This window comes from Rousettus aegyptiacus, unplaced genomic scaffold (assembly GCF_014176215.1).
Source record: "Rousettus aegyptiacus isolate mRouAeg1 unplaced genomic scaffold, mRouAeg1.p scaffold_m13_p_9, whole genome shotgun sequence".
NCBI classification, from domain to species: domain Eukaryota; kingdom Metazoa; phylum Chordata; class Mammalia; order Chiroptera; family Pteropodidae; genus Rousettus; species Rousettus aegyptiacus.
In genome coordinates this window covers 30,823,872-30,838,454 of record NW_023416312.1, presented here as the reverse complement: position 1 = coordinate 30,838,454, position 14,583 = coordinate 30,823,872, and the positions used below count along the sequence as shown (strand labels likewise).

Below are 14,583 nucleotides of genomic sequence, written 5' to 3'. Positions count from 1 at the left end.
GCACATCAAAAGAACTGCATGATTTGTCCAATTTATAGATGGAAATCTGGGAAATGTGTGTGGAAATTGACATTAAGAGTGTGGGATAAGATGGGAGGGGGGTTGGAGGCTGGGTGAAAAGGTGAAGGGATTAAGAAATTGGCAGTTATGATATAGTCACGGGGATGTAAATACAGCACAGGGAATATAGTCAATAATATTGTAATAACATGTATGGTACCAGCTGGGTACTAGACTTATTGGGGGAATCGCTTGGTAAATTATATAAATGTCTAACCACTATGCTGTACACCTGAAATTAATATAATATTGCATATCAAATGTAATTGAATTTTTTTTAATTTTTAAAAGAGTGGGGGATAATGGAAGAAACATAAAGTTGGATCAGACTGAATTTATTGATACGAGTATACTAAGCAAATTATGAATTTAATACTGCCACTTGGAGGGTTAGAAAGAGCTTGAACAGTTTGTTTGGTTGACTGGCAGAAACATGGACCAAAAAGTGCCCTATATACTAAATGTAGATGAAATGCCAGAACTACTTTGGTATTCTGAGAAAGGTATCCAAAGGCTTAGGGAAATTTTAATGTTAAAATGTATTTATCATGTAAGATCCACTCACCCATATTGGGAGGGTCCAAAGATGTGTCATCACAACTGTGAGAAATAAATTTGTGAGGGGCCCCCAGTATCCTTGAAGAGCTCTGTGAATACTCTGTCGGTCAGAAATTACAGTAAGAACTGCTGCCAGTGAATTGGGAAACCTAAATGCAATTGGAGTAATAGGATCCAGGGGTGTTAGGGGCCAAGTGGAGGCACTTAACTGCCAAATGCAAGGTGGAAATGGTTACTGTAATGGACAGCAGGATCAAAGCAGTAATCAGCGTGTCTGATTTGCAGAAGTATTGGCTAATTGATCATGAGGTCCCCTGAAAAGAAACAGATGGCCAATCTACTAAATTCTTTATCTGTATAAAGAGAAGAGTTCTAGGTCAAGTGAACAGAGGTTTAATTTGAAACAAAGAAACAGAGTCCTGCCTCCTCAATCAATTCCCAGACCTGAACCAGTTTATAGACTCAAAACACTTTGAATGATGGGGAGGCCAAGTCCATTGAGGAAAGACCCCAATACACTTCCAAAAAGTTATACTACTAATTTTCCTCTCAGCCTTCCCTAAAGGGACCTACAGCCCTTTACCACAGTGACTGTGCATTGAAGAAAAGAAAATAATGAGGCTTTTCAGAGATTACTAGAGATTGGCTCTGAACTCACACCAATTCCAAAAGAACCAAAAGGTCACTGTGATCCACCAGACAGAGTAGAGACTTATGAAAGTGAAGTGATCACTAAAGTTTTAGCTCATGTGTCTCTCACAGTGGGCCCGGTGGGTTCCAGAATCCATCCTGTGGTTATTTGCACAGTGCAGGAATGCATAATTGGGACTAGATAAACTCAGCGATCGGCAGAATCCTCATATTGGTTTCCTGATCTGTGGAGTAAGGGATATTATGGTGATAAAGGCCAAGAGGAAGCCACTAGAACTCCCTATACCTAGGAAAATAGTAAACCAAAAGCCATACTGCATTCCTGGAGAGTGCAAAGCTCAGTGCCACCATTAAGGACTTGAAGGATGCAGGGGTGGTGATTGCCACTTACATTCCTGTTTGATTAGCTTATTTCACCTATGCAAAAGACAGATCTTGGAGAATGACCATGTATCATCATAAGCTTAAACAGGTGGTAACTCCAATATCAGCTGCTGTACCAGATGTATTTTCTTTGCTTGAGTAGATTAAGACATCCCCTGGGACCCAGCATGCAGCTACTAATCTAGCAAATGCTTTTCTGCAATAGCTGTTAGTAAAGACCACTAGAAGAAAACCTTTCCAGCTTCTATTCCAGCCTTTACCAGGGTGACTGTGCTATACACAAGTATGTATAAGGCAAGTCCAGCTATATACCTTCATGTTCTATCTCAGAGGTATATCAGCTCTCCAGTCCTAGGTCATCATTTGGTCTGCGGGGATCTTGGTCACCTTTCCTGTCCACAAGATATCACATTGATCCTTTACATTAACATTATGCTGATTGGACCTGGTGAACAAGAAGTAGCAACCACTCTAGACTTTTATGAGTAAGACATCTATGTATCAGAGGGTGGGAAATAAATTTGACAAAAATTAAGGGGTCTTCCACCTCGGTGAAATTTCTATGGGTCCAGTTGTAGGTCATATCAAGACATCCTTTCTAAGGTGAAAGATAAGTTTTTGCCTCTGGCTCCTCCTACAAGCAAAAAGAGGTGCAACGCCTACTGAGCCTGTTTGGATTTCAGAGGCAGTATATTCTTCATGTGGATGTGTTACTCTGGCCCATTTACTGAGCGACCCAAAAAGATGCCAGTTTTGAGTGAGGCCCAGGACAAAAGAAGCCTATGTGACTAGTGCAAGCTGCTGCCACTTGGGCCATATATTCCAGCAGATCCAGTGGTACTCGAAGAGTCAGTGGAAGATAGAGATAGAGCTATTGACAGATCCCATTAGGTGAATGACAGTATAGATTTTAGGATTTTGGAGCAGAGCCCTGCCATCCTCTGTGGATAACTGCTCTTTTAAGAACCAGCTTTAGACTTGCTACCGAGTCTCAATTTACTCACTCACTGAATTTAAGCATATTAGTCAGTGGAAAAAAGAGACTAAGAATTCCCTCAGTAACAGTGAGTAAACATGGAATAGCCCAGTACTGAATCTTTACCCCATGGTGGGACACAGGAAATGTGGCACATGGAAGACCTACTTTCCTGTGCCACTTGTAGAGGACCCAAGTCTTTCTGATTGAGACCTAGCCTGTGAAGCCAGTAGCAGCCCCTGGAGCACTGAGCCTGGGTCTCCCCAGAGTTGTGTTGCTTAAGAATGCAGACCAAAGTGAGTGGGAAACTCCATCTAAGGCTAAATACCTAAACAAAATCAACAGCCAACAAGTACCATAAGGGAAAGTTGAAAAGAACTTTGAAGAGAGCGTGTAACTGTTGAGAGGTGTGACTTCAAATTACACATGGCAACCTTACATCTTCAGCCCTGGGTGGTAGTCCTGCCCTCTCAGCCCTGGAACCAAATGGGTGGCTCACCTGCCGGAACCAAAGAGGTGACAGCCTGTCACTCTGCAACTTCCTGGCCTATGTTCTCTATGCCTGTGGTGGCAGTGATAGCCTACTGGTTCTTGAACCATTCTTGGGGTCATTCATCACTTTTCTTGAAGTTTAACACATGTTCACAACCAAATAGCTTTACTAGCATGTTTCCTGTCTGTAGAATCCCACAAATTGGAGCTTTCTTCCATTTTTTCTATTTTTGTCCTATTCAGCTCAAACTGGCATTGTTTCCACAGGTCATACACCTAATCTCTTCAGTAAATGTTTGTTCAGCCATACTCTTGGTAATCTTTCCATAGTATACTTTCCCCGTTATGCAATGTGGATAGTCTGAAAATTTTCTAAATCTTCACATTCAGGTTCCTTTCTACTAACCATTTCTTTTTCAATTTCTCTCTTTCCTCTAGCATTTTACTCTACGTTGCAAGGAGAAGCCAGATCGTGCCTTTAACACTGCTCAGAAATCTCCTCAGGTAAATAACCAAGTTCATCACTTACAAGTTCTAATTTCTACCCAAGGGAACACAATTCAGCCAAATTCTCTACCACTTTATAACAAGGATCGTCTTTCCTCCAGTTCCCAATAACATGTTCCTCACTTCCATCTGAGACCTCACCAAAAGCATCTTTAACATTCATATTTCTACCAACAGTCTCTTCAAGGCAATCTAGGTTTTTTCTATTAAGTACCTCAAACCTTTCCAGCCTCTACTCATTGCCCAATGCCCAAGCCACTTCTATGTTTTTATTAGGTCATCATTACAGCAGCAACCCACTTCGCAGTACAAAAATCTGTATTTGTTTCCTAGGGTGGCTATAACAAAGTACCACAAATTTAGTGGCTCAAAACAACATAAATTTATTGTCTCACAGTTCTAGAGGCCAGAAGTTCAAATAAAGTTATCAGCAGGGCCATACTCTTTTTGAAAGTGTTAGGGAAGGATATGTTTCATGTCTCTTTCCTAGCTTCTGGTAGCCTCAGGCATTTCTTGGCTTATAGATGCATCACTCCAGTCACATGGCTATCTTTTCCTTCTATGTCTTCACAATAACTTCCCTTTGTGAGTGTCTATTTTTGTGTCTAGATTTTCCTTTTTTAAAAAGACACCAGTCATACTGGATTAGGACGTAATCTAATAACCTCATTTTAGCTTGATTACTCTTGTAAAGACCTTTACAGGTCATATTCTAGGGTACTGGTAGTTAGGACTTAACTACCAGTATTTTACTTGGGGGACAAAATTTTACCCATAACAGGCTCTTTGTAGATTCAGTAGTGCTTACCCACTGACAGTAGGTGGCTGTAGTTCTCCAGCATTACCTCCTGGTACAGGTGCCTCTGAGTAGAGTTCAGTTGCTGCCACTCCTCCCTGCTGAACTCCACAGTCACATCCTCAAATGACACTGAGACCTATAACAACACAATCCTGTTCAAGGTGACTGGTCAGCACTGGGGGATGGGGAGAAGATGGGAAATTGTTTTTAATGATTTTTTCACCATAATATGCCATATGGTATGCCTATTAAATACCTAGTTATACATAATGTTATACAGACTTCAAATATCAAATCATAAATTTCTGCTATTGTATATGACATTTAGTCTTTCATTTTTAAAAATAATAATTTCATACAGGATTTGATCTTGATACTATTTTGTGGCTCATTTTAATAGAAAATTTGAGTTCTATAACATTTAGAAGGAAGCATGTATACTTTTTATAAAACTTCAGATAGCTCCTTCAACTATTTTCATCTACTTTAAAAAATACGGTCATTTTCTGTTGATGCCTTTTTATTGCTCATTTCTAATTTAATTCCATAGTGGTCAGAAAATATGTTCTACATGATTCAACATATGGTCTATCTAGGGGAATATTTTACATATCCCTGAAAGAGAACATATATTCAGTGTTGATGGGTGTAGGTCTATGAATAGTTATCAGTATTGGAGTAAAAACAGAACTTTGATCTATACCTCATACCATATAAAAAGATTAACTCCTAAATTAAAAAATATTAAGTTCCAGTATGACAGAATTGCTTTTATCAGACCAACCCTCATATAGATAAGAATTATACACTCTGAACAAAATATAAAAAAAACTATTATCTGAAGATACTGAAGAACAACCAAAATCAGGTATCTACTGAAAGAGAGTTAACACTTAGGAGAAGAGAAAGCACTGGATATGTTTACCATTTTTATAGCTTTTAGCTTGTGAACAGACCCAGTCTGTGCAACAGTCAAAATACAATCCAAAACGACTCAACACAGAGACAGAAATGTGTCAAGAGAAAGATAAGATGTTCAAGAGTAAATGCAGAGATTGATCCTGAGATCATCCAAATGCTGGAATTAGCTTATGCATAACTAAACTTCAGAACATAAAAGGGGGTGTATGTCAAGATGGCGGGCTAGATAAAAATGGGGTTCGCCTCCTCTCAGAACCAAACTAAAATTACAAATTTTAGTTTGTAATTATAAAACAATCAACATGGAGAACCTCCTGAAGTCTAAATCATCATAACACATACATCTGAGGATATAAAGCAAAAGTCACATTGAGATTGGTAGAAGGGGTAGGGATGTAAAGTGGGCTGGCCATGCACCCATGTGTGGTGGTGGAGCACCAGGAGGGAGAGAGAAGCTATAGAGGTCCTCCTGATGGAGAAAGGGGTCCCAGCATCACGCAGGGGCTCCCCAGCCCAGAGTCCCAGCTTCGGGAAGAGGAGTTTCCACAAAATCTGACTGCAAAAATCAGTGGGGATTATGGCCACCTGGGTGAGATGGAAGGAACCTGAAATCTCAGACGTCCCCTTTAAAGGGCCAGCACACAGGCTCACTCGCCTATAGACTCTTACCTCATGCTCCAGTGAAAGGTTGGCAGTTTGTGAGGCGCAAAAGACACATGGGGAAAGACTGAGTTGCCTGACACTGGAGTTAGGGCTGGAGAGACAGCAGCCACTGTTCCTTTGTCGGGAGCCCCTGCGGGATGGTCTGTAGATGGGCGCCATCTTGCCTGTATTGAACCCTCCTCTCACACGGCCAGTTCTAAAGCTGCAGTGGCTGGTGGGATCGTCCTACCACACCCAAATTGCCCAGGGCAGGCTTGTTGCCAGGAAGCCAATAGAGCCCTGCCCCTTCTTAGGGCCACACATTCCATGCAGGAAAACAAGCCTCAGCTTGTGGTGTGCACATTTCAGGGCAGACATTTGGTGGCTAACCATTCCTGTCAGCAAGATCTGCACTACCCTTTAGGTATATCATGGGGTCTTTGCACGCCCGATGCAGAGCACAGTTGCTCACTGATATCTGTAACTTTTGCAGATCCCAGCAGATCGGAAATGATGCTGTACTGGTATGAAAGCCCCATGTCTCCCTGAGACCCCGCCCCTTTCAACCCACAAATTGCTTGTGCTGGCAATTCCAGAGCAGCCGCCTCTGCCTTTCCCCTTCCCTGGGCCCCACATTCAGCACAACCAACAGACCTGGAGAGACATTCAGTGGTGGGTCTCTGCTGCCAGCACAAGCTGCAGTCTCTCTTGGATGGACTGCGGAGGTCTATGGACCCAACACAGATGGCAATGGGCCTCACTATCATCTGTGACTTTTACGGGAGCCTGAAGACCCAGAACTGACCACATCTGTGGCTATACTGGCATCATGGCCCCAGATCTTCCCGAGATCCTTACCAACCCAACACACAAATTACCCAGTTGCCCGGCAGCCACCCCTGCCCTGCCCCTTCCTGGGGCCCTCCACTCCACACAAGCAACAAACCCAGACTCCTGAGGCTCATGCAAGGCCCATATATCCCAGGAGAGACATTCAGTGGCAGGCCACAAACCCTGCCGTGAGACACAGTATTTCTTGAACTGACCTCTGGTGTTTAGAGTTCCGAGGTGGACAGCAACTGGCCTTGCTGTGATCAGAGACTTTTACAAGAAGCCACAGAGACAACACTGGCATGAAAACTGACACTGCAGTGGCCGGGGGAAATCTGTCCACTATACCCCAGTGACTCCCTGGGCCTCCGCACCACCCACTTGCACACTACACAAAGCCTTTCCAGCTACGGAGTCATACAGACAACTGGCAGGCAGCTCAAGCCTTAAGGTGCATTAGACTTTATGCTAAACCACCCCAGGCTCAGTACTGGGGATAACCAGACCACAGCTTATAGTGTTGTCTCTCCCACTTACGTTTATATCCAACATAGGCAGCAACCAGCCGTGGATCGCTTTGTAGCTCCCACCAAGTATCCAAAAGCAATCAAAGGCAGCAGCTAACCTTGGCCTACTGGAGAGCCCATCCCAAGGACCCACAAAACCAATGTACCCAGAGGCTGGCATCAGATCATAACAGAGCACAACCTGACTAGCCCCATAAGTGGTACCCCTAAAGGGTGATCTCAACAAGTACACAAACCTGCTGAGGCAAATCCCACTCTAAGGGGTCAGCCCCCACATAGCAACTTATACCCTGCGGGCATGGCCAATTCCCACAGTTAGTTAGACAGAGAGTTAATCCAATCCACTGACATGGGAACAGCAATCAAGGCTTAGCCACAACAAAACACATGCAAACCAGACTAAAAACATCTAGAGCTCCTGGTGCAAGTGATTAGGGAGAATGCGGAACCAGGTCACACAGGACATCTACTACATAAGGCCATCTGGCCAAGGCTGGGAGATGCACAGAGAGGCAACTAAAATGAGAAGACAAAGAATCATGCCGCAAATGAAATAACAGGAGAAAACTCCAGAAAAAAAAAACTAAACGAAATAGAGGCAAGAAATCTACCAGAGACGGCATATAAAACAATAGTTATAAAAATGCTCAGTAAACTTAGGGGGAGAAAGATGACCTAAGTGAGAACTTCAACAGAGAGATAATAATGTAAAAAAGGACACAGAGACCATAAAAAAGAACCAGTCAGAAATGAAGAGTACAATAACTGAAAGAAAGAATACACTAGAAGGAATCAACAGTAGATTAGATGAAGCAGAAGATCAAATCAGCAAGTTGCAAGATAAGGTAGCAGAAAGCACTCAATTGAAAAAACAAATAAAAAAGGAAGAATAAGAGACCTCTGGCACAACATCAAGAGTACCAACATAAGCAGCACAGGGATTGAGCGAGGAATTGAGACTCTATTTGAAGAAATAATGATAGAAAACTTCCCTAATTGGGCAAAGGAATTAGACATATAAGTCCAAGAAGCACAAAGAGTCCCAAACAAGAGGAATCCAAACAGACCCACACCAAGACACATTATCACTAAAATGCCAAAGGTTAAGGACAAAGAGACAATCTTAAAAGCAGCAAGAGAAAGTCACTTACAAGGGTACTCCCATAAGAATGTCAGCTGATTCAACAGAAAATTTGCAGGCCTAAAGGGACTGGCAAGACATATTCGAAGTGATGAAAAACAAGAACCTACAACCAAGACTACTCTACCCATCAAGACTATCAATTGAAATGGAAGGTGAGATAAAGAGTTTCCCAGAAAGAACAAACCTAAAGGAATTCATTACCAAGAAGCCAGTATTACAAGAAATGTTAAGACCTCTGTAGAAAGAAGGGAGAAAAACACATAAGTATGAATAATAAAATGGCAAAAACTCTGTACATATCGATAATCACTTTAAATGTAAATGAATTAAATGCTCCTATCAAAAGACAAAAGGTAGTTGAATGGATAAGAAAAGAAGATCCATACATATGTTGTCGACAAAAGACCCACTTTGGATCAAATGACACACAAGGACTGAAAGTAATGAGACAAAAAAGATATTTCATGCAAATGGAAATGAAAAGAAATGCTGGAGCAGCAACCTTATATAAGACAAAATAGACTTTAAAACAAAAGCTATAATAAGAGACAGAGAAGGACATTACATAATGAGAAAGGGATCAATACAATAAGAGAACATAACTCTAGTAAACATGTACAATTTAACATAGGTACACCTACATATATAAAGCATTTATTGACCAACATAAGGGGAGAGACTGACAGTAATATATTCGTGGTAGGTGACTGGACCACCCCATTGACACCAATGGACAGATCTTGCAGACAAAATCAACAAGGAAATAGCAGGCTTAAGTGACGCATCAGATGAAATTAATTTAACTTAATTGTTATTTTCAGAATGTTTTATCACATAGCAGCAAAACATACATTCTTCTCAAGTGCCTATGGAATATTTTCCAGGACAGACCACATGTTAGACCATAAAAAAGTATCAATAAATTTAAGAAGACTGAAATCATAACAAGCATCCTCTCTGAACACAATGATATGAAACTAGAAATCAACAAGAAAACTGGAAAATACACAAACACAAAGAAGCTAAATATCATGTTACTAAACAATGAATGAGTTAAGAATGAGATCAAGGAAGAAACCAAAATATACCTAGAGACGAATGAAAATGAAAACACAGTGACTCAAAATCTATGGGACACTGCAAAAGCAGTCCTAAGAGGGAAATTCATAGCCATACAGGCCTACATTGAGAAACAAGAAAATAAACGATCGAACTTTACACTTAAAAGAACTAGAAAGGAATAACAAAATCCAAGGTGAGTAGAAGGAAATAATAAAGATCAGAGTAGAAATAAATGAAATAAAGTCTAGACAAACAATATAAAAGAACAATGAAAACAAGAGCTGGATTCTTGAAAGGATAAATGAAATTGATAAACACTTAAACAGACTCATCAAGAAGAAATTAGAAAAGATCCAAATAATTAAAGTCAGAAATGAAAGAGAAATAACTATGGATTCCACAGAAATACAAAGGATCATGAGAAAAGACTATTAGCAATTATATACCAACAAATTAGAAAATCTGGAAGAAATGGATACATTCCTAGAGGCATACAATCTCTCAAGACTAAGTCAGAAGAAACAGAAAATCTAAATCACTGATTACCACCAACAAAATCAAATCATTAATCAAAAAACTCCCAACAAACAAAAGTCCTGTATGGGATTGCTTCATAGGCAAATTTTATCAAATATACAAAGAAGAATTAACACCTATTCCTCTCAAACTATTCCAAAAAGTTAAAGAGGAGGAAAGGCTCCCTAATTCTTTTTATGAGGCCACCATTACCCCAATTCCAAACCAGACAAAGACATTACAAAAAAGAAAGAAGAAAGAAAGAAAGAAAGGAAGGAAGGAAGGAAGGAAGGAAGGAAGGAAGGAAGGAAGGAAGGAAGGAAGGAAACTATAGGCTGATATCCCTGATGAACACTGATGCAAAAATTCTCAACAAAATATTAGTAAACCGAATTCAGTAATACATTAAAAATATCATATATCATAATCAAGTTGTGTTCCTAGAATGCAAGGTTGGTACAATACCAGCAAATTAATTAATGTAATACACCACATCAACAAACTGATAGATAAAAAACATATGATCATATCAATAGATGTAGAAAAAGCATTCAACTAAATCCAGCATCCATTTATGATAAAAACTCTCAGCAAAGTGAGGATAGAGGGAAGATACCTCAACATAATAAAGGCCATATATGACATCCTACAGCTAACATCATACTCAATGCGGAATGGGTAAAAGCATTTTCCTTAAGATCAGGAGCAAGACATGGATGCCCACTTTCACCACTTCTATACAACACTGCATTGGAACGGCAGGCAAGAAAGAAAAATAAAGGGCATCCAAAATGGAAAGGAAGAATTAAAATATTCATTATTTGCTGATTTCATGATATTATATGTAGAGAATCCTAAAGATTCCTCCAAAAACGGTTAGAACTGATCAAATAATTCAGTCAAGTAGCAGAATACAAAATTAATATGCAAAAGTTAGTGACATTTTTATATGCCAAAGAGGAACTTTCCGAAAGGGAAATTAAGAAAACAATACCATTTACAATTGAACCGAAACAATAAAATACTTAGGAATCAAATTAACTAAGGAAGTAAAAGACCTGTTTGCATAAAGTTATGTCATTGAAAAAAGAGAGAAATAAATGCAAGAATATACTGTACTTATGGGTAGGAAGAATCAACATTGTTAAAATGCCATATTACCCACAGCAATCTATAGATTCAACACAATCCCTATCCAAATACCAATGACATTTTGCAGAGAACTAGAACAAATAATACTAAAATTTATGTGGAACCATAAAAAATCCTGAATAGCCATGGAAATCTGGAGGAAGAACAAAGTTGGGGGTATCACGCTACCTGACATCAAACTATACTACAAGGCTATAATAATCAAAACAGTATAGTACTGGCATAAAACAGATGCATATAGATTAATGGAACAGAATAGAGAGCCCAGAAATAAAGCCACACTTATACGGTCATTCAATCTATGACAAAGGAGAAAAGAATATACAATGGGGTAAAGACATTCTCTCCAACAAACTGTTAGGAAAACTGAACAGATACATGTAAAAAATAAAACTGGACCATCTTCTTACACTACATACAAGAACAAATTTAAAATGGATTAGAGACTTAAATGTAGGACCCAAAACCATAAAACTTCTAGAAGAAAACATAGGCAGTAAATTCTCTGATATTGCTACTAGCAATTTATTTTCTGATATGTCTCCTCAGGCAAGGGAAACAAAAGAAAAAAGAAACAAATGGGACTACATCAAACTAAAATGGTTTTGCACAGCAAAGGAAACCATCGACAGAACAAAAAGAAAATGTACTGAATGAGAGAAGATATTTGCCTATGATACTTCTGATAAGGAGTTAATATCCCAAATTATAAAGAACTCCTACAACTCAACAACAAAAACAAACAATCCAATTAAAAAATGGGGAGAAGACCTGAATAGGTGTTTCTTCAAAGAGGAAATACAGATGGCCAATAGACATGAAAAGTTACTCAAGACCACTAATCATCACATAAATGCAAATTAAAACCAAATGAGATATCACCTCACATCTGTCAAAACGGCTATCAATAAAGAGCAAGTCTTGGCGAGGATGTGGAGAAAAGGGAACCCTCATACACTGAAGGTGGAAAACAATCTGGAGGTTCCTCAAAAAATTAAAAATGGAATTACTTTTGACCCAGCAATTGCAGGTCTGGGTATTTATCCAAAGAAACCCAAAACATTAATTTGTAAAGATGTATGCACCCTCATGTTCATGGCACTGTTATTCACAACAGACAAGATATAGAAGCAACCTAAATGCCCATCAATGGATGACTGGATAAAGAAGTTCTGGGTTTATATATACAATGGAATATTGCTCAGGCATAAAAAAAGAAATCTTACCATTTTCAATGACATGGATGGATCTAGAGGTTATTATGCTGAGTGAAATAAGTCAGAGAAAATAAATACTATGTGATTTCATTTATATGCAGAATCTAAAGAACAAAAGGAACAAACTAAATGAAAACAAACTCACAGATACAGAGGACAATCTGGTGACTGCCAGAGGTGACAGCGGTTGTGGGGCTGGGAGAAAAAGATGAAGGGTTGAAGAAGTACAAATTAGTAGTTAAAAAATTGTCAAAGTGATGTAGAGTACAGCATAGGGAATATAGTCAATAGTATTCGTGGGGAGCCATTAAGAGACACTGAAGAAGTCAGTAGCTGATAGTCATGAAGCAGCTGCTGAGACTGCTTAAACAAAGGTTCTAGGAAGCAGGGTGCAGAGTTAAACATTACTGACCCTGGAGGGGAGGTTTGCCTTCTAAAGAAATCTTCTTAAGATAGTGGAATATTTTACAGCCCAGAAAAGAATAGGAACTTATGTAAATGTCAGCATTCCTATGGTAATGTACATTGTGCTTTGACATTGTACTCTGTACTTTACTATTGTACTCTGTACCTTACTATTGTTCCCTGTGCTCTATTATATTTACCCTGTGCTTTGCTATTATATCCAAAAACTTATATAAAGGCTGTGCTAAATAAACTCGGGGCTGCAGCAGTGACTGTATGCCCTCCCGAAGCGCTTTCCTATCTTCTTCTTTTTTCTTAGGCTTCACCCCCCTCTTTCAGGTACTGATCAACTTTAGCCGGCTGGCTCTGGCAAGTATTGTAATGGCTGTGTGTAGAGCCAGAGGGGTGATAGAGTAATTAGGAGGATCATTTCATAAACTATATGTCTGACTAATATACTGTATACCTGAAACTAATAAAAAAATAAAAAGGACTGTAAAAATGTTCATAATGAATGAATAATAGGATGGCTCAACTGAGAAATAAACAATAAAAATAATGAACTAAAAAGTCTAGAACTGAAAAATACTATCTGAAACTTAAAAAATTAACTGGATGGTCTTGACAGCAGATGGAAATAACAGAAGAATTTGTTAATGCATGTAAGAACACACCAATAGAAATTATCCAATCTGAAAAGTAGAGACAAAATTTAAAACCAAAAAATAACAAGAGTCTCAGAAATAGGTAAGAAAAAATCAAAAGATCGATCTAACATACATGTAACTTGAGGCCCAGCAGGATAGAAGCAGAAAATATGTTTTAGAAAGTAATGGGCAGAAACTTCCCATATTTGGTACCCAACATAAATTTATAGTTTCAAGAAATTTGGCAAACCCCAAACAGGATAAGTTCACAGAACACCATACGTAGGCACATAGTCGTTAAATTACTGAAAACCAAAGAAGGAAAGATTTTGAAAGCAGCCAGGAAAAAGAAACCAAAATGACATATTACATACAGGGAAATAGTGACTTAAGTGAACATTTACTAGTCAACAGAAGAAATGAAGGTCAAAATACAACTGAATGATACTTTTAAAATGTTGAAAGACAGTGTTATGTGGCTGGGCAGTTAGGAGTTCCATGATTAGGTCTAATTGCCTAGGAAAAATTCTTCATGGCTTTTGGCTGCACCCTCTGAGTTCTTGGTCCTACCTTCTAAGTCATCCTTAGGTGACAGACGAGATTTCTCAGCTCTTCCTGCCAATAAAATTTTTGGGGTCAAACGTCTTCTTTCCATTTTGTATAGCTTCTATTCCTTTCAGCCTAAGATGGTAGTGCTTCTGCTACTATAGTTTGTTCTAAAATTTTTAGGGTCATCTGTGACTCTTATTGGGTTTGCTCCATTAGACAAAAGCTGCACCCACAGATCTCTTTTTAAAAAAAAATTTATTTAAATGAGTTTCAGGACTGCGGAAACATGGCAGAGCGAGATATCCCTAGATCTCTCCCCTTGAAACAACAATAAGCTGAACATCTAAACCTCAAAAAAAACCACACATCAAAATTGCACACCAGCATGTCTAAGCATGGTATCTGTGCATAAGAGCTACCACAGATCAGAACCCTGGGTGTCGGGTGGTGGACTGGAAGTAATAAAGAAGCTGCCTCTCGTAGCCTATGGAGCTCCCTGGAGGAGATGGGGGAGGGGTGAAGGAATCGCAAGTTCATGGGGCG

General features: G+C 39.3%; 1 protein-coding gene across 9 annotated transcripts in view; it reads right to left on the bottom strand.

The window, feature by feature from the left end:
- ZNF81 (zinc finger protein 81) overlaps positions 1-14,583 on the bottom strand; it is a 93,257-nt gene that overhangs the window by 33,358 nt on the left and 45,316 nt on the right. For 3 of the 9 annotated variants that reach the window (XM_016133625.2, XM_016133629.2, XM_016133624.2), the window contains 2 exons: positions 4,437-4,563; positions 626-718 (listed from right to left, as the gene is read on the bottom strand). The exons of 2 other annotated variants lie outside the window; for them this stretch is intronic. In XM_016133625.2, coding sequence (XP_015989111.1) covers positions 626-718; positions 4,437-4,563 — 220 coding nt within the window. Of the gene's footprint in view, positions 1-625; positions 719-4,436; positions 4,603-14,061; positions 14,398-14,583 lie in introns of those variants that run through there. 4 more of the 9 variants (XM_016133628.2, XM_016133630.2, XM_016133631.2 and 1 more) reach the window with 3 other exon arrangements.